Source organism: Molothrus aeneus, chromosome 6 (assembly GCF_037042795.1).
Source record: "Molothrus aeneus isolate 106 chromosome 6, BPBGC_Maene_1.0, whole genome shotgun sequence".
In the NCBI taxonomy this organism is placed as follows: domain Eukaryota; kingdom Metazoa; phylum Chordata; class Aves; order Passeriformes; family Icteridae; genus Molothrus; species Molothrus aeneus.
The window spans coordinates 24312226-24332033 of NC_089651.1; the positions used below are offsets into that span (position 1 = coordinate 24312226).

At 53.3% G+C, this 19808-nt stretch overlaps 1 protein-coding gene across 5 annotated transcripts in view; it reads right to left on the reverse strand.

Moving 5' to 3' along the window:
• The window catches only part of DGKZ (diacylglycerol kinase zeta), a 54558-nt gene that overhangs the window by 22284 nt on the left and 12466 nt on the right, over nucleotides 1-19808 (reverse strand). For 4 of the 5 annotated variants that reach the window (XM_066551434.1, XM_066551433.1, XM_066551436.1 and 1 more), the window contains exons 2-5: nucleotides 2779-2887; nucleotides 1994-2089; nucleotides 1120-1197; nucleotides 746-802 (exon numbers count right to left, since the gene is read on the reverse strand). In XM_066551434.1, the coding sequence (XP_066407531.1) occupies nucleotides 746-802; nucleotides 1120-1197; nucleotides 1994-2089; nucleotides 2779-2887 (340 nt within the window). Of the gene's footprint in view, nucleotides 1-745; nucleotides 803-1119; nucleotides 1198-1993; nucleotides 2090-2778; nucleotides 2888-16809; nucleotides 16863-19808 lie in introns of those variants that run through there. The other variant, XM_066551437.1, reaches the window with a different exon arrangement.

Consider the following 19808-nt stretch of genomic DNA (forward strand, 5'->3'; position numbering starts at 1 on the left):
AATGTCATGCCAGCATTTCAAAGCAGGCAGCCCTGTGTTTGAACATCCTTCCCCAGCTAGGTCTGCTGTGCTAGCACAAACACAGTGTGCTGGGGGCAGCTCTGTTACCAAAATGGCCCATGACTGAGCCACCCACTCCCACTCCAGAGCACTGCACAGGCTACATTGGCTCCACAGGCTGGAGGGTGAAGCATGAAGGCTGACAGCTGCTTCCACCAGTGCAGGTCAGCAGACAGGTTCCAGGCCACTGCTTGTGCCCAGTACATTACAACATGGGCTGAAGGGGTCTGATACCACTACTGTGGGCAACTTCCACTGCCACCTGTGGCACCTAGGTCAGGGCTGAGTGATAAAGCCAGAAATGAGCCCATACTGCTTCCTTCCAAATTGCAGGAGACTTGGGGACCTTGTTTGCCACAGCCTCATCTATGTGCCTGAGGACCCAACACAAGGGTCAAAATTTCTCCCAAAAAATACTGTCTGTAGGTTCCTCCCATGCAGATTCAGGACACGCAAACCATCGGATGCTCTGCATCTGCTGCCTGCAAACTTCTCACTCTTCAAACCCAGTCTGTGCTGCTGCCTTGCAAAGAAACATCCTTTTTATGGCACCACCCCCTTGGAGCAGGAAGGAACATGATGCCTCCACTTGGATGGGCAACACGCTGGCAGCATCTGGTGTCTTTAGCACCAAACTGGAAATGGGAGATGCAGATGTGGGCAGAGTGCAAGGCACATGTCTCACCTCCCGTATGTTCCGGGATCCTGACTCCCTGAAGGAAGGCTTGCAGCGGAAATTTATCTGTAGGAAGAACACAGGAGATGAACCAGTAAAACCATCATACCTGAAGGAAACCTACAGGAATTTACTGCACTACAGTAAGGTTCAGAACCTCTGGAGTTGTTTGGTACTTGCCACAAAACATGTCTTGGTTACTGAACAAAATGGGGCCTGGGCTCCCAATCATATCACTAGATCCTCATTTGGTACTGTCTCCTCAGAAGACCCCTCTCTGCAATTATACATTGCAGTTCCTCAATCTTCTTGTGTTTCACTGCCCAAGAAAAGGCTGCTACAGTTTTGCAAGCTGCAGGGAGGGCTTAACAGGCTCTACTCACTTTCTCCAGCTGTTCGATGCAGGGTGTATGCACTACAATCTTGCAGGCTGCACACTTGCGCCTGGAGAGAGGTTTTTGCTGAAGGGTAAGAAAAGAGGAGAAAAAATATACATGTGAATGAAAATATGCAGTGTTCAGAGTCTGGCAAGCTCAGCCTCCCATCATACCTCCTTCTTATGTACTGGGATACAGTACAAGCTCTACTGTAAAGTTAGATACAACCTAGACTTCTTATCTAGTGAAGGGGTCTAAGCATGTGCCTATAGCAGATGTTTTCAAGCCTGGGACAGAGCAGGGAGGTACTTTCCCTACTGTCCTGTCCTGTCCTGCAGTACTTGTCTTTTTCTGACACTGCCTGAGAGCACCATGGAAGCTGATCTGGGAGGTATCTGCAGGGTGGTATCAGTGGCAGGCACCTGCAGGATGGCAGGCAGAGGCTGGCATCAGTGCTCCATATCCTGTACCACGAGCAGGACCAAGCCTACAAACTGGGAGGGAGGACTGCAGGGGCAGGAGGCAACAGGCCTGGGTCTCCAGAGCTCACTTTTCTCCTCTATTGAAAGGTCTTGGATTCAGATTGTCCTTCCAAGGGTGTAGAATACCAACAGCCTCTCTCTGGAACCTTCCAGGCAAGAGGCAGCCCTGCATCAGGTTCCCATTGCAAAATGAGAACCAGCATTGGCAGAAACTGGGGACTAGGCTCTCCGGTATGCAGAGGCAGAAGGGACACAGTCTCTGCCTCGGCAGCTCCCCAGACCCCTGCATGGCCCCCAGCAGCAGCAGCAGCAGCAGCAGCAGCAGCAGCAGAAGTGCAGCCTCTGCGGTCTCCCCACAAGGTGACAGCACAGCCGCGTTTGTGGCCCAGGTGACTCACCAGAAGCTTTGCCATGCAGTTCTGTTCCCCAACGTAGCAAAAGTCCCCAGAGACATTGGTCTCAAACCAGATGTGCTCCCCATAGACCGCAGCCTCCTGAAACACACAAGACAACACAAGCTCTGAGAGAACCCCCAGAGAGGCACCTGAGCCCCTAAAATACTTTGTGCAAGGGACAAGATACTGGACAATGCTGGGAGGTGGAGGCCAGGAGACAAGATGCATGCAACAGCCAGGGACATCTGGAGAGAGGAAGCCTCAGAAAGCTGCTGCCATGTCCCACCTGTTGTAAACAAGAGGCCCCCAGGAAACCAACTCCAAGACCTACAAACCACTTGCAGTGTCCTGCACAGGGGAGCTGCTTTAATCAGCCCGAGAGGAGGCATCAGGGCAAACTCAGTGCAGGGGACACTCCTGAACCAGCTTCTGTTCTACAATCTGAACGGGCAGCTTAAAACCTGTGGGGCATTGCCTTTTAAGGAGCAGGGGCTTACTCCTGTTGCTTGGCCCAAGCCAATAGATCTTGGCTGTCAGAAGCAGAAAAGCTGAGAGAGGAGTAGTTATGCCATCCCTCCAGGAACCACCTGTGCCTCCACAGCCTCTCTTTTGCAGCATCAAGTAGTGCTGCCAGAAGCACAGATGCTGGCACCAGCTGGTGGCAATGGGAGAGGCCATAAATGTGTCAAAGTCAGTCACCTGGGAAGCCTCAACTCTGGGAAGAGCCTGCTGCTTCTTGGCCAAGAGCCCATTCTGTGCAATGCCCAGCAAAACACAGTACAACTTACGCTCCAATCCACAGTGCTCCGTATCTGCCTCTCCGAGTCGCTCCTCATGGCTAGTGCTGGGTTTGGCTGGGCTACCATGTGTTGGAGACTGGATTTGGCAATAGCTTTCCTGGAAGACAAAGGAGGGCTGGCTATTAAATATATATGCAAAGCACAACCTGCTTCTAAGATGACACGTGAGGCTGCAGCAGAAAAGGCTCCTCAGGACCAAGTGGCTGGAAATGAGGTGCATTTCCATCCCAGGTGGCTGAGAAGTACCTGTTTCTGTGAGATAGTCCTGTGGGATGAAGAAGTACTGGCCACGTTTCTGACAGCTCAGCTAGACAGCCTGTACCCAACAAAAGGCACAGCATGGGCCTGCTGGGTTAATGCCCTCAGGGATAAGAGCTCCATTGTAAAACGCCCTGGGAGTGTCCATGGAGCTGCAGTGGTGGGACTGCCTTTGCAGGGACAATCTAGAGCACCTGTCCAACAGTCTCCCTGCATCTCTCAGAGCCTGGGATGTTTCCATGGACCAGTACAACTGGCCAGAATAAAAGGAACTGTTTGTTTGGGACTAGTGAGCTTCTCCCAGATGTGCTAGGGTGGAGGAAAGGAGCAGGAAATCCAGCCAACAGGAGAAAGTGTGCATCTCCAGCCAGTGACCAGGCCTACCACATTCCTCTGGTCCCAGCCTGGCAGGAGAGGAACCCACAAGCTCCAGGTGGAAGATGCTTATGGTACACCTGCAGCACTGCAAGACACCAATGGCAGCCACGGCCAATGGCGCTGAGTCTCTTCCCTCCTTCCCCACCAAACCTGGGTCTACACTCCCCCTGTCCCTTCCCCAAGGCATTGCCTGCTTACATGCTGCCACTATACATACAGCAGCCGGGGGCTCCAGCCGTCCGGGGTGGTGTGGCAGGTGGGCTCTGGTCCCAAACCCTTGACGAGGGTGGCAGAGGGGCACTTGGTTCCAGCCACTCCTGCACAGCGCTGGGCCAGCAGCCGGGGGTGGCCAGAGGGGAGCGGCCCAGGCTGAGGGGCATCGCTGGAGCGCCGGCGCTGGCTGAGGCGGCGGTAGCGGCCTGGCAGGCCGTAGGCAGCGCGGCCGTGCAGGGCTTCAGTGGGCAGGCGGTGGGAGGAGGCGCGCCGCAGGCAGCGGGGGCCCCGCGACAGCAGCCCTGCCTGCAGCGGCCGCAGCTGGGGCAGCATGGCCAGCCACGTCTCCTCAGCGCTATGCTCGTGCTGGCCCCCCTCAGCTCCTGCTGCTGCACCACCGTCCTCTGGAGACTCAGATGTGGAGCTGTCAGTGCAGTGAGCCCCGTCCCCCTCGTCTCCCGTGGGAAGGAGGCTGGCCAGGAGGACAGTGGGACCCAGCAGCTGGGCATCAATGGCTTGTGCCTGGCCTCCGCGCTTCTGCACGGCAAACCTAGGGCTGAGGCAGGGCGGCGTGGTGCTGGAGCGGCGACGCGTGCCGGGACGCCGGACCAGCCCCAGGCAGGAGAGGGATGCCGCTGCGGTGCCTGAGCTGCGGCGGCACTGGGCCAGCGCGGCGGAGGGCAGCCCCACCTGGGAGCGCCGCCTGGCCTTGCCCGTGGGCACAGCCACCACGCTGCTGCGCCGCAGCCCCTTCCGCCCAAAGTGCCGCCTGAAAAAGGTTTCCATTGCATCCGGATGGTTGGTGGCTGTTAACACAGAGACCAGGGATTAAGTAGGCTCCTCTATGAGTCCCAGGCCACGCTGTGGCTGTCAGGGCAAGGGGACAGTGGGAAGCAAGGGATAGAGGGCTGAAGCAGGGAGTGGGAGACATGGCAATGCTACCCAAGGCGTGTGGTAGTGTTGCTCCCCACAGCTTTACTGCTCCACGAGTCTCACAGCTCAGCCCAGAGGGCTGCAATGGCAGGGGAGGTGTCACTGCCTAGCCAGGACCCTCTGCATTCCCTGCACTCCGCTAAGCAGAACCCCTGTGCACTCCGAGGTGCCGATCAGCCCTGGCACCTCTATTACCCCTACCACTCTCCTGATGCTGATCTACCTGGTTTCCACACAGGAACCACTCTAGTTAGGTATCAGTCCGACCAAATTTGTAGCAAATTGAAATTAAGCCCTTGTGAGTCCTACAGAAGAAAATTGACCAGGCCAGTAAAACCAGGGCAGGAAAATTTGGTAGAAGAGGTCTGGGAGAGCTGGAAACTGGGAGAGGCTGGAGCAGGGCAGAGGACAGTTAGGAAGATCATCCTATCTGTCCTAAGCAGAACTTCCTTCTCATGGGAGAAAGAGCTTTATGGAAAGCTCATGCTTTCCCTGCCCAGCTCTCAAATCTTGACAGGCTGCCTGGACATTGCAGCAGTCTGTTGAAAGCCATGGGTGGAAGGCACTGAAACACTCAGTGTGAGTGGCTCAGCACACAGAGACCTGAGTGGAAGGAGCTGAGTCTGGCTAGCTCCAGTGCTCCCCTCCTCCAGAGACAGTGGTTCATTTCCCATCCTCCAGCTGCCACCTCTCTTCAGCTGCTAAAGGATTTATTCAAGGCCAACTTTAAAAAACCCACCAAAACCCATAGTTTGGTAGAAGCAAACTTCTCTCAATTGCTCCCAAGGCAGGGGACTCAATCATAGCAGCCTGCAAGCACACAAAAGCCACCATCACTACCACTCTCAAGGATTTCCATGCTGTGAAAGGCATCTCCTCTACCCACCACAAGAGCATGGGCATGCTGCCCACCACGCAGACTGATATCTCCTCCCTTTCTTCTATCTTCCTCTCTAACCATGCTCTTTTACATTCTTATGGATCAGTAATATCAGAGAACCTTCAGGACATCACTCTGGCCCAAACTTCCAATGACCTAAGGCCCACAAAAACAGGTGAATTTATCAGAAGCTTCTTCCCTGTTTATTTGGGAAATGCATGTAAGATAGGACACAGGTTTTGTCTTCTGGACAAAATGGAGTTTTTGATAGTGCTTGTAGCAGAAGCAGCACATTGGGCTGTACCTCTTTTTAATAGATGAATACAAAGGTGAGTTTGTATTCTTGGAAAATACAAGGCTTGGTTTGGTCTCCTCCACCCTTGCAGACAAGGAAGCCAGCTCTTCAGCTTCTATAGGCTTATCACCATGACTGTACTCAGTAATGTAGGGGAAGGAGGGATGAGTGAGGAAGGGAGGGAAAGAAGGAAGGAGGGAAGGAGGGAAGGAGGGAAGGAGGGAAGGAGGGAAGGAGGGAAGGAAGGAAGGAAGGAAGGAAGGAAGGAAGGAAGGAAGGAAGGAAGGAAGGAAGGAAGGAAGGAAGGAAGGAAGGAAGGAAGGAAGGAAGGAAGGAAGGAAGGAAGGAAGGAAGGAAGGAAGGAAGGAAGGAAGGAAGGAAGGAAGGAAGGAAGGAAGGAAGGAAGGAAGGAAGGAAGGAAGGAAGGAAGGAAGGAAGGAAGGAAGGAAGGAAGGAAGGAAGGAAGGAAGGAAGGAAGGCAATGGCCTCCAGAGAGCAGCATCAGGGCAGCTAAAGCCTGGCTGAACTGAAAGCAAAGCCAAAGCGTCACCTCCTCAGAAGTATTTCTCAAGTCCTACCACTGCAAGCAATGCAGGTAGGTACTTGGTCACCAGAAGGTTCAATCCACCCAAGGCCCATGCAGCTTTACAGAGGGCATCAGCATTTTGCTGATGACTCTGCTTCCAGTCTGTTCCCCACACTGCGGTGCTCCATTTATGTACCCTCTCCATATTATCTGCAAGACGATGCACAGTAAACAGCATAGAATCAGAGAATCTAAACTTTCCCTGTACATTTGGAGGCCATTTCCTCTTGTTCTATCACTTGTTACCTGGGAGAAAAGACTGACCCCACACCTTGCTACAACCTCCTCTCAGGTAGTTACAGAGCTCAATAAGGTCTCCCATGAGCCTCCAGCTTCCTCAGCTGTTTCTCCTAAGACTTGTTCCATAGACCTTTCACCAGCTGTACATCCTCTAGATGTGCTCCAGCACCTCAGTGGCAGGAGGAGGGCCCAAAACTGGACACAGCACTCGAGGTGTGGCCTCATGTACTCAATGTTGAGTACAGAGAAACAGTCACTTTCCAGTCCTGCTGGCCACACTTACTGACACGGGCCAGGATACTGTTGGCCTTCATGGCCACTTGGCACATGCTGGATCATGTTCAGATGGCTGCCAATGAGCATCATCCACAAGCAAGAACACAGGATGTGGCACATTGCAACAGATCTTTTTTGGTCAGCTTTAGCTGCTGGGGGAGACATACTGACCAAAGGCACCTCAAATGAGCTGAATGGCTGTTCCCTCCCACCCCAGATATTCCACCAGCACAAGGCTGCTCTACCGCTTACTGTGCTGCTGCTGTGGGCAGGAAGATCTCTTAACAGAGCTTCCTTCCTTTTTGCACCAGTCTCGTGAGGAAATCTGCTACAACAACCTTGGTTTGACATTTATGTTTAAGCACTAGCTGACTGCAGACCTTTTTATCTTCAGGGCTGTCTGTAAATGGCATGTGGAATCAAGCTCTGACCACCAGTGGTGAAGGTTATTACAAGATTGCCATCCGACAGCCCATGACAGCAGCATGTGGCAGCTCAGTTATGCTAGGTGAACATATCCCCAGCTCTTGCATCTCACCTCCAACCTGAGCTCCAAATGGTGTATTGCAGGTGTGAGAGCTGCTGCTGGTGAAGCAGATGGATAAACTGCTGGGACTGCCCATGGTTGATATGCATTAGCAGAGCTGCATGCAGAGCAGCTGGGGAACCATGCAATAGGCAGAGAGGAGCCCGAAAAGAGCTAAGCCTTGGAAGGCCCTGACTTAACACCAGCATATTTCTGGCATCTCCATTGTTTGTCACTGAGAAAAGATGGAGAGGAGCCAGCACCTGTGGCTGCTCTGTAGAGCACATTACTCGGCTCAGTTAGATAAGGAGGCTGGATCGAGGCAGCCTGGCATTTGCAGGGTGCAAAGTAAGGAAGTACTGCTGCATGTACTGAGATACCAACTCTACATATGAGCAGATACACACTGTCTTTTCAATCTCCTTCTGTGAATAAGGAAGGAGATAGCAGCTCTGGTCTGCTCACGATCTGCAATCAGAGCTCTTGAAAGGTGGGGTGTTTTTTACTACCAGACTCCTCGAAGCATCCTACACACCCTGCCTGGCCTCGCTACGGAGATGCTGCTGAAGCAGGAACATATCCCATCAAGATCTAAACACCCTTGGAAAGCACAGCAGGGATCTAAGAGGAAAAACTTGCATCTTGTAACTGCAGTGGACATAGAGCTTGTGAATCAGCTGTTATGGAGACATCATCTCTCCAGATACCCAGCAGCTAGCCCTCATTTGGTGATGGTGATTCCAAAACCAGACAGGCTGACCCTTAGGGCTAAACATGCAGTGTTCCCCATGACATAATCTTTGCCCACATCACGAAGACAATCTGGATATTCAGCTCCACTATTCTGCTTTGTTTCACTAACCTAGAGCAAACTCCCATGTACCATACTTAACAGGCTCTCTGTGATAGGCAGAGGGATCCTGTGCCACACACCCTCTTGGCCCTTCCTCTGCATTATTGTTCCCTTTGTCCCTCCAGCAGCCTGGTCCATTCCTGCCAGTGCCCAGAAGCAAGAGAGATCTCAGGTTACCTTCATGCAGTGACAAATCTGGCACCCCTCTCCTGGCACCAAAGGAGGCAAGAGGACACTACTGCAGGTCGTTGCTGATAATAAATGCACAAGCCTTGAGCCACAGAGAAGTCTGGACATAATAATACCATCAGCTCCTCCTGACCTTTCAGCAAACCTCCAATTAGTCAACTGGAAAGCATTTTTTCCATCCACAGGACTACCAGGGAAACAAGTCTGAGAGCTTCGCCCTGTTCCATGACAAGCACCTGTCCTGATGGCAGCTGGCCGGATTCCTGCATCCTGGCTGGCTGTGGTGCTGTGGCACTAGAGCTGGCACTAGTGCTGTGGCACTAGAGCTGGTGCTGGGGAGCTGCTGTGGCACTAGAGCTGGCAGAGTGTGAGCAGGAGGCCACTTCAGTTTACAAGCTGTCTTCTCCTGGCAAAGACACTTGACTCATACAGATCAGCCACAAGGAAAGTGTGTTATTAATAGGCACTCCTGTGTGACAGCAAGATCTCCTGGGCTTCTTCCCTGCCTCCTCCCTGCCAGGGCACTGGAGGGACTGAGGGACCCAGGAGCCCACCCAGAGAGCTGCTGCTCATTCCCACCCCGCTGGCATACCACTGGTTACCTTCAGCCTCTGTTTCCATCACAAGCTTGCACAACCCACAATGCCCTTTCAGTGCTCTGATATTCAATCTTCCCATGTATGCTACTGTCCTTACACCATCCCTGCTGAGATCCTGTCCCCGCTCTCCTGTCCTGCTTCCCACACATCATCACTGACCTCTCCTCTCCCTGGGGCTCCCCAGCCAGGCTTCTCTGACCTTACAAGAGCAACCTGCACAGATGAGGTCTGCTGAGGAAGGTGCCCCTGTGCCAGATGGGGGAGGGAAAATGCTGGTCAAGATGTGGTGCAGCTCTCAGGCTTTAGTTGCAGTGAGGTGTGCAGTAATCAGCAAGTTCCCATACTGTGCACTTTGTTTCTACTCAGAATTTCCATTCCAGCTGTCATCTCTCCTACCATCATACAAATAAAACTGAGTCAGGAGCTTCCCCACACTGGGTCCAGTATAAGCAAGGAGATGGGGCTCCACCCAGCACAGGGATAGAGAGGCTCCATCCAAGCCATGAGCCTTTCAAAGCACCATGAGAGGTGAGCTATGGGCTATGCTCATCTATTTTAGAATTCATACATTTGACTATTGCAACAAGTGCCACCACCTATATGGGCCACTTCCAGACTTCTGAGCTGCAGGAGCATGGTATTCCCAGAACAAGGACAAGGACATCCTCAGTTGCACTGTCACTCTGCAGAGGAGGGGATTACTGCTGCAACTGTAAGGTTGCCCCTCCAAGCTGCAGAAGCCAGTTTCTGATCCTAGCAGGGTACTCAGAGGGCCACACATCTCAGCTTATCTTTCAGTGAGTCCTGGGCCTGATCAAGATAAATTCAGACCTCTCTGCTAGCAAGAAAGCAAGGTAAGTGCTTAGAAACCAGCTGGTGGTCAGATGCATGCAGCTGCAAAGGACCTCCTCCCAGCCCTGTGGTCCCTGAACGTGATGCATAGAGGTCCCTGTCAAGGCTACTGAGCATGGGCATGAGAGCAATATCTAATCATGTTTGCCAGCTTGCTCAGAAGACTGTCAGTGTCACTGGGCACTCCGGGTGGCCAACCTGGAGGTCCTAGGACAGCACTGCTTCACAAGGGACAGGCAGCTATATCAGTGTAGACTCTCTGTATCCATCTTGTACCTGGCTGAGCAAGAGCACAACTCACAGCCAGTCAGGAGCTGGGAACACTACAGGGAGGAGATACAACTTCTAAGATGCTTTCTTCAAATGAGCAGGTCAGGGTGACAGATGCAACACCAAGGACCGGCAGCTGCCTTGGGGGACGATTGTAGAAAGGCAAAGAAATGAAACACCACAGTTTGACAGTTTGTCATGGTAGGCTTCTCCAAGTGGCAGAGCCAGGTGGAAGAACACTGCCTAGCCATGCCTCAAACAAAGAAGGCAAAAGCCGTCCCACCTTCGTGCCTGGCCCTCCACAAGAAAATGCTCACATTTGGTTTTCTGAGAAGAACAGGGGCTGGGAGCAGAAGGGACTGAGACTAATACAGTTCCTAGCATTTTCCCAACACCCTTCTCGTGGCAGCTCCATCCCACCTCACCCCAAGCTCTGCATGATGCCATGGCACCATCTCCTTTTTCACCACTTTCTCAGGGTAAACATGAGATCTGTTTTAAAGCACATCTGCCAGAGTAGCTCAGATCCTCCACAGAGACTTCATAAAGTGAAGAGTTTGCCAGCCCTAATATTCAGAGTAATGTTCCCATTACAACAATGTGACTTCCTTCCCAAAATCCATGGAAGACAGTGTTTTATCTTAATTTAAACCAAAACCATCTCCTTGGAGCCTCCTGGGCTGACTCTGGGCATTTATATCCCTTGACAACTTTCCACCATCATAATGTTATGAAGTTTATATGCCAGTACAGTAAATAATCTGCCTCCTGGCAATCAAGAAACCTGACAGCACTGATGTAAACAATCTGTTGCTGCATTTGGCTGAGGAGCTGAACAGCAAGACTGACAGCCTTGAGCCATGAATTAACCAGGGCTGAAACGCACAGGGTGAGCCCTGGACTCATGGACATCACCCATGGTGCTGGGGCCGAGGCTGAGCAGGGGCTGGGGGAGAGGCTGGCCACACAGTTTCTATTTTGGTCCCATCAGCAGGACCAGCGATGCAGGCTGGGAAGGAGTTGGAGAGTTTCTTCTCTCTCTCTCGCTCTCTCTCTCTCTCTCTCTCTCTCTGAGCTTCCTTTCCAGAGTGACATGCATGAAGCGGGGGCCTCAGCCAGGGTGTCCTGGTGGTTTAGGTACTCAGACCCTGGTTTCTTTTGCAGATTCCCATTATCACACCCAGTGGTGGTCCCCTCACTCAGTACACTCAGCTCTGCTCCTCACAAGGAGGGATGCACTATTTAAAGGGTGGCCAGTCCCACAGCCCAGCTGTTGGATCCAAACTCCCAGAGCAGCCCCAGAGTTTTTCCCCTGCACACAATGACAAAATCCTGGCACAGAAATTACTACTGGTCACAGTGCTGCCCCAGGCAGCAGGGCAGTACACAGTGTCTGCCCAGGGCAGCAGCCCTAGGGAGGAGGCGATGACCTTGTGTGACAACAAAGCTGCAGTGTGGCAGATACAGAACACAGGCAGCGATTCCCAGGGCTAGTAAGTCTCTGCACCTCCCAAAGCGAAGTCAAGAAAACCTCAGGCACTCCACAACATGCACTGATCACTGATCAGAAAGATGGGACTCACATGCCTCCCTCCAGCCCACAGCAGGGATCAGGAAGGGCATTCCACTGCTCCTGGCATAAGAAGGGAATCACAGTGCCACCAGCACCAGAGGATATGCCAGGAGTCCACAAATCTGTCCTGCTTTCCTAAACTATTCCAAAGCAAAGAGACTGAGGACTGAGGTTCCTGGCAAGGCACAGGCTAGCTCCCTGTACTCTGCTACTTGCAGATTTCCGGCTGCCACCCCCATGCCACATGGACTGGCAGGACAAAAGCAGCAGAACGGGTGGCTGGAAATACACCACTGGCAGGGCAACCCTACAGAAACAGCAGCCAGGCACCACTGAGTGCCATGGTGGCTGTGTTTTGCAGACACCTCGCCTGAGCCCTGGGGACTGCTGTGGATCAGCTTTGCTCCAGGCTCTGGCAGCAAACAGTGCTCAACAGAAGCAAAGTTGAGGGTCTAGGGGATGACTCTGGGGTCTGCTCCCCCTGCCCTTCACAGTGGTCTGGAGCCAAATGCCATACCTACAAACTAAGGGCTGTCTCTCCCCCCAGGTCCCCTCCCATACCCCACCCAGCACAAACAAAAGCAGCAAGCGTGAGGGAGAGGGACAAGCAGAACAAGAAAAAGGGAGATAGAGGGAAAAAGCCCCCGTGACCTGATCCGGAGCGGTGCAGGGGTCCTGCAGGTGCCGAGTGGGCGGCAGTGGCCGCACCGCAGCAGCGGGCCAGCCCTCCCCTACTAAGTCCTAGTTTGGAGAGAGTGCTTGGCTTCTCCCTCCGCTCCTCCCCGCGCTGCTCTCGTTAAAATAGCCAACTGCACTTCCTCTCTGAGCAGCCCTGAGGCCGGCTCGCCCCCAGCCGCAGGCGCATGCACTGCAGCGGGCCCGGAAAGAGAGGGGTCCCCACGGCGCCAGCTGTTCTCCAAACACTCAACTGCAGCTTGGGGACGGCGCAGCTTCTCTGGCAGCAGCAGCAGGAGGACATGGGGAGAACGCGCCAAGGTGGCGATTCTCTCCTGTCTCCTTGGAACTTGGATAAAGGGGTTTGCATGGCTGATGAGAGTCAAGCCGCCTGCCACAGAGAGCCTGTCTTCATGCATAGGAGGTAACTTGCTTCTGAGTTAGTCTTTGGTTCACACAGGCTCCACAGATGTCTCAGGAGCTTTGCGTCTTCCCTCATCGTGAAAACCCTCCATGGGACCTCTCATACCCAGGCTGGGGACTTCCCCGTCATGCTTCACCACTATCCGGGTTCCCCAGCTGCCTCTAGGGATCTGCTCCCAGCCAAACACAACCCATCTCCCTTTTGGGGTCACAAAACCCGTCTCCTCATTGGTCTTTGCAAAGATGAAGGGAAGGTCACACCAAAGGCCAGCTCACTCTACGATGCCGTCACCAGCTATTGTTTTTTCGGTCATTTACTCGGGCGATGAGAGCCAATAGCCACACACAGGCCGTAGTGAGTGAGTCAGTGCGGGTGACTGCAGCTGAGATTTTGTCTCTCACACCCTGCCCCCTCCTGCCTGCCCCTTCCCCTCGCCTACATGTCATGGCTAAAATTAGACAGCTCTTCTCCTCTGTGTGTAGGAATGTGTGTGTGTTTGGACGGTGCCCAGTGCTCCTTGGGGCCTGGAGCGGGACTACAGTAACACAATCATAACAAAATGTCACAGAGGCTGCAGCCAGTGTGGCAAAGGCAGCCAGCTGCCTTCCCCGATGGGTGTCTTGAAAGCTGTTCATAGAGGGTAGCCAGGCCCAAAGGCTGAGCTACCACCATTGCTGTCATCATCATCCATCATGGAAGAAAGAGCAAGTGGCCCTTGTGAATCAGTGAGAGAGACGGATGGGGAGGACACATGAGCGAACCTGTCCATTGCCAAAGCTGCTGAGGATTTCATTCAGCCCTCACAACACCAGAGAGGAAAGGGAGCTGGAGATACCCAGAGCAGGCAGGAGGTGTTCACCTTGGTCAGTTCTCTCTGCCCTCAAAACTGCTAGCTGATGAAGGATGGAAAGTTCTGCCTCCTTCCCTACAAAGGGTATCTACACATCCTTCAGAACTCCCTTCCTACTGCCGGGAAGGAGCCAGCTGCCTCTAGCGGTCAAGCAGGTCCCAGCACCGTCACAGCCCCAGGGCAGCTGCCAGGTGCAGAAGGGCCTCCAGGAACAGGCCCCAGTCCATCATTGTTAAGACTCACTTATTGGGACTGGAAGGATGTTTTATCAAAGAGAAAATTAAAAATGTGCTGCCACTAGTTAATCATTCAGAGCAAAGTAGCCTGATAGAGATATGTACGGTCCTCACCAGCCCCACCTCCAGCCAAGGAAGCTTAGCACAGAATCACAGAATGATTTGGATTGGAAGAGACTTTAAAGGGCATCTCATTGCACCCCCAATATCATAGTCAGAAACACCTTCCACTTGACCAGGTTTGTCAGAGTCCATCCAACCTGGCCTTGAACACTTCCAGGGAGGGTTCAAGCTTCCAGCTTGTCTCCAACTGCCCCATGCCCACCCTGCTCTTCCTGACCCCTGTGGTCTATGCATAGCAGAGACTCCTGATGATACCACTTGCTGCTCCTCACAGTCACCACAATCCTATCTCCTTCCTGGGCTGGCAGGACCTAGACTGACAAATGGAAACAGCCATTTTTTCCCATGGAAACACCATGGAAGGGTGACCATGGTGGATTCCAGGTGGTCCCAAAATCCCTTTCAAGTCAATGTGACCACCAAGAGATCAGGGCACTAATTCCCCAAGTCCCTGGCAGCAGGAGCAGGAAGTCTAAGAGCCCTCTCCTCAAGTTCAGTCGTGCAAACCTTGCTGCCATTCTCCTCCTACTCCCACAACTTTGTAAGCCCTCAGCCTGTTAACATGCAGACAGGTGAATGGGTTGTGATGGAGACCAGCAGCTCCCAATGCTGCTGTCACAGGTTTCAGTCTGCTGTGTTCAAGCAGAAACCACTGCCCCAGGCCAAGAGGCTCCTCAGGCCCACGCAGCCCTGAGCAAGACTTTCCGTGTGAGGAGATCCTGGTCCCACGCACCTGAAACCACATCACAAGTGGCAGCCCCTGCAGTTGTCTGCAAGGGGGAGAACTGCTCAGCATCCCTGAGAAACCCAGTCCCCAGTGATCTCTCTACACCACAAAGCCTGAGACAGGAAAGACACCTCCCAAGCCTTCATCATGACCCTGTGACTAAGCAAAGCACATGCTGACATGCCACACAAGTGGCATTTGTTAACTGTCCCCCTGATAGTGATATCATGTCTAACCTTTGGTTTCACTTTTTCACCTCATGGCAGCAAGTGACTAAGTCTTTTTTCTCCTGCATCTCACATCAAAATTGAAGTAACTCCTTTTAACAATGTTAAATCTACTATTGGCTTTGCTGAATGTCAGCTTGTCCCACTGCAACAAATGGGAGGGCAGGAGGAAAAGTTGGGGTTTTTTCTCCTCCACCCTTTTTGTTCTAAATGCCCTCAGCGTATCTGGTCTTATGTGCTTCCTTTTCTTCTTTCATCTTAACATCCCCACATCTGCCAGAATCACTGATGGGCTTTTTTCTCCCATCATCCTTCAGAGAGGGGAAGAAGCAATGCCCATGCAGAGAGCAGACCACTGTCCCCCTTCCTGGAATGGACCAGCACTTTAGCACATACCAGTAACACAGGGCTGCCTTGCTCTGCTTCCTGAGTTTCTTGGCTCCTCCTCTCATGCCCACAGAGACACTGGGTGCTCCAGAGACTTGCTGTGTGGGAGGAGTGACCCAGACTCCAGGTGCAGAAGTTGGGTGGCTGCCAGTATGAGGCTCTTGTGGTACCAGGACACGCAAGCCTGCGCAGTGGGGAGTTGGCTGACAGCTGCCTTGGCTGGATGCTTGCCTCTGAGCATCAGCCAGCCCATGGCAGCAGCTGACCAGTTTAAACCATCAAGCTCACCAGCCACTTCAGCCACAGCAGCATAAAAAAAGCTCTATGCAGATGCTTTGCCAATCCCTTTCTTGCAGAAGGGAGGAAAGCAAAACCAGGAGCGATGAGTCAAGGCCAGCAACCCTGCAGAAGGGACATGTCACAACACCCAGCTAAAGTCAGCTGCAGGGAAAGAGCTGGAGTTGCACAGCAGAGCACTAGAGCTCTGAAGAGCGACCGTGCCCTCTGGTGTTCAACCCACAGCTGTTTGGACCTCTCCAAAACCCATTCGCCTCCCCTCTGAAGAGCACTAACTGGCCACAGGGCCTCTTGCTCCCAACACCTCCAACCACAGGACTCCCAAGTAGCCCTGGGACAAGATTTTTGTGTCTACATCATCAGACAAACAAGAGACGAGTGGCAAATTCAGTAAAGCCCAGGATGCCATGCAGAGAAACTGTGTAGCAGAAGCCAGGAGGAGCAGTAAGGGTCTTCCACTGCAGCACTCACACACGTGTGGCCAAATCCTGACCAGGCTGATGTGCTGCTCTACAAAGACCAAGGCATAGGGAGCCCAGGAATGGAACCCAGGACTTGTCCCTACCTCCACATCTCCTCAGGAGCACTTGTGAGTGAGGTAATGGCTAGTCCCAACACCATGGCTAGCCTAGGAACCGGCTCCCACACAGCAACTACATCCCAGCCATGGTGATTGTCTCCCAGGCCCTGTTTTTCCACCATTTCTGGCAGTCATAGCCTTACTGAACTTCTGACTGTTTCAGCTAGATTTTATTATTTATTATTATTTAATTTAGTCATTTAGCTAAACCACCCTCAGTGCTGTCACCTTAGGTCATCCAAGCATTCAGCATGCACTGGGTCTAGGTGCTCATGCCCACTGGCTAGGACATAGAGGAGGAAGAGCTCAACTGACCTTCAATCCAAACTCCAGCAATACAGAAGCTGCCATGTTAGTCGATCAAAGTCCAGTAGCAAACTGCCCTCTAGAACAAAGACAGTGACACAGGCATAAGGCAAGCAGCCCAGCTTTCAGCGGCCTTGGTTAGTACTGACACAAGAGGGTGAAGTGGGGTGAGATGTGGGTGGGAGGGAGGAGAGCTTTTCAAAAGAAATGTTGCAGCAGCTGCTGGGACTGCGCAGCCTGCGCAAGCCAATAAAAATACCACATACTTATACACCGCTGGCCGGTGCTTTATCCTCCTGGATCCCCATCGGCTGGGCTGGCTGCCCTGGAGACAAGGGAAGACACCTTTGTGGGGCAGGTGGAGTCTAGGGACACAAAGAGAGTGGTCAGCAAGCCATGAACACACCTGGCTGCTCAGCACACAGCACTATCCTCCCCCGCCCCAGTGCCATCTCTCCACCACATGCTCTCCCCTTGCCTTGGCACGAGCAGATCCCAAGGGCTCCAATGGCACCTGTGCCACCACCCATGCTGTCAGCCATGAAGGTCAATGCAGGCAACATGCCCATGAAGCTGGAGTCAGCAACACTGTTTTTCCCTAAAGAGTCAATCAGCAAACATGAAGCACCACACTCCTGCATCTGGGATACTAACCCAGCCCAGTTCAGACCCTGCCAACTGCCCACCTCCAGCCCAACCTAGGCAGCTGGAAGAGAGCACACAACTCAGGGACCAGTGCTAGGCTGGCACAGAAAGAGAGCCCTGCTTCCCTTCATCCTTCCCTGTGCTGGCCTGGTTCCTGGCTGCCTTCTTTCACCTTGACTGCTGGGTCCATGCATGGATTTGAATTTCAAATAAATCATGAAGGCACTCTCCCTGCCTTGCACAGAGAAGCATTGTTTGGGCAGGGCAGAGCAGTTCACCTGTTCCCAACTCTCCGGCCCTTGTGCACGGGCACCAACCCTCAGGAGCCCTGACTACCACCAGCCAGGGGCTGGGTAGCAAAGCTCTTGGTGACCCAGTGCAGATGGGAAGTGTCATTCTTGGGATCCCTCTGACACTCACCTCCACCACATCTGCTTCCTCACTCATTCAAACAAGAAAACTTGTGGGTGGGTAACATTGTTTGAGCCCAGGTGGGGAATCCTCAGCCTCTGCTGGAGAATCTCCTGGCCCCATGCCAACCTGCAACCCTGCCAGGGGCTGAACTGGGGAGCAGGATACCTTCTTCCATGAATCCTGGCAGCTCTCACAGGACAGCAGCCCTGTACCTTCATAATCCTGCCAACTGCCAGCCTCACACTGGTGCAAAATACCTGCAGAGAACAGCCACCCCACCCCCTGCCACACTTCAGCAGTGGCAGCTGCCATGTGCTAGCTGCCAGAGTGCCTCACGCGATGTCTTCTTCTGTGGTGACCTCGAGCTTGGGCAGTAAGAGGCTTAGCCCTGGATCTGTGAGGCTCCTGGCCAGAGCCAGGGTAGCGAGGCAGGATGATGTACAGATAATCGGACCAAGTGGGAACTTTCACACGGAAGGGTGGCACATGGCCATCTGCATTGCCCCCTGCTCCCTCTCTTGGATGGCTACAGGCCACAGCCAGAGGCTGGGAGCTCAGGAGGAGGCTGCAAGCCATCTTATGTACTTCTACCCCAGGATTCTCTATCCTCATCCCGTTGGGGAGTCCTGCCCTAGAGTGGAGGTGGGGCTCTCCACAGCCAGTGGGGAGCAGGCAGCAAGGAGTCCTCCTGTTCTCTGGCTCCGGATCCACACCTGGGCTGACGGTGGCAAGCAAGGGACAGGCTGTTTGGCACACACGTTTCCTGTGGAAGCCAACCTGCAAGAAGGCTCTATGTTAGTTGCCCTGAATTCCTGGGCCAGCCAGCTGGGACACATGACTTTCTTCAAAGCCATAGCATGTGCTGGAGCCAGGGCTACTCCAGCCCTGCAAAGAGATGAGATGCTGCTGGGAAGCAGGGAAAGGAAGACAGGGTAAGTGGAGCTGGGAAAAAGGCAAACACTAAGCCCTTGCCCATTGGTGCTGGGTGGGATTTTCACACCCTGGATGGGTGTCCCCATGTGTGGCTGGGACTAGAACCTGCCACAAGCTGGCATCCTGCAATAATGTCAGGGAGCCAGCAACAGCCCATGAGACACACCAAAGGAATCTCCCACTAACACGGGGCACATAGAGGACAGGGCAGCAGCCAAAGGATGGGACTACCTCCAGCCAGACCTTCTTCTGCTCCCAGAGTGGGGCTTTCCCACCAGTGCCATGTACCTGCCACCCTGCACACACAGCTTGGGCAGCATCCTGCAGTCCCCCCAGAGACAGGTCTCCAATTCTCACAGCTGGGCAGGGCTTCTCTGAGATGGGGCATGCTTAGCTCATTTCCCCTGAACCACTGGGAAGGGCTGACAGCCGTCAGCTGGGCAAAGCTCAACCAGGCTATTTCCAGGCATGGGAGCAATGGTTACAGGTAGAAACTGGAACTGACAGCCGAACCCAGACAGCACAACCTGCCCAGCAGGTGGGGCTGAGACAGGTGGCCCATTAACTCCTACTGTCTGGGACAGCATGGAGTGGGAAGAGATCCTCTCAGCTCCTCATCCTGGCGCAATGAGGAAGAGCTTCCCCTGGGGGCAGAGCTCACAGTTAACTACAGAATTAGCACCCTAAGGCGTCAACCCCTAAACTGCAGGCAGGAGGAGAACAGCACTGGGTCTAACACATACGTCTGGTGTGAACAGGACTCCATCCCTGCTGGGCTCCAGCCTGGCCAGCGCAGCCTCACTGCTTGCCTTGGCAGAGCTTCACCCTCCACCTGGCGTCCTGATGGGGAGAAGAAGAAAGCCTCCCAGGTCCCAAACACAGACTGCAGCTGCTGCTGGATCTGCAGGTTGCAACAGAAGCACAGAGTATACTTTTGTATTACTGGAGAGCTGTCATAAAGCTCTTGAACTCAGAATTGCAAAGACAGAGCCACTTATTATCCCCAGAGCCTGGTGCCAACTCAAGAACCAGCAGGACAGGTTTCCCCTATTTCCATGTCCAGCCTGCGTTGCCAAGCCAGACCTGCACCAGAGTCTCTACCTCCAAAATTCTCCTGCAGAAGCCATTCACCTCCTGCCAGTACTGCATCTCTTCCAAAAACATATCGTTTGTGGGCCCAAGGGTCAAGGAGTCTTAGCCTGCAGTCCTTGCTCTACTCTTGAACTCAGCATCTCAAAGTCAGCACTGGTTTAAAAGAACCAGCAAGCAAGCG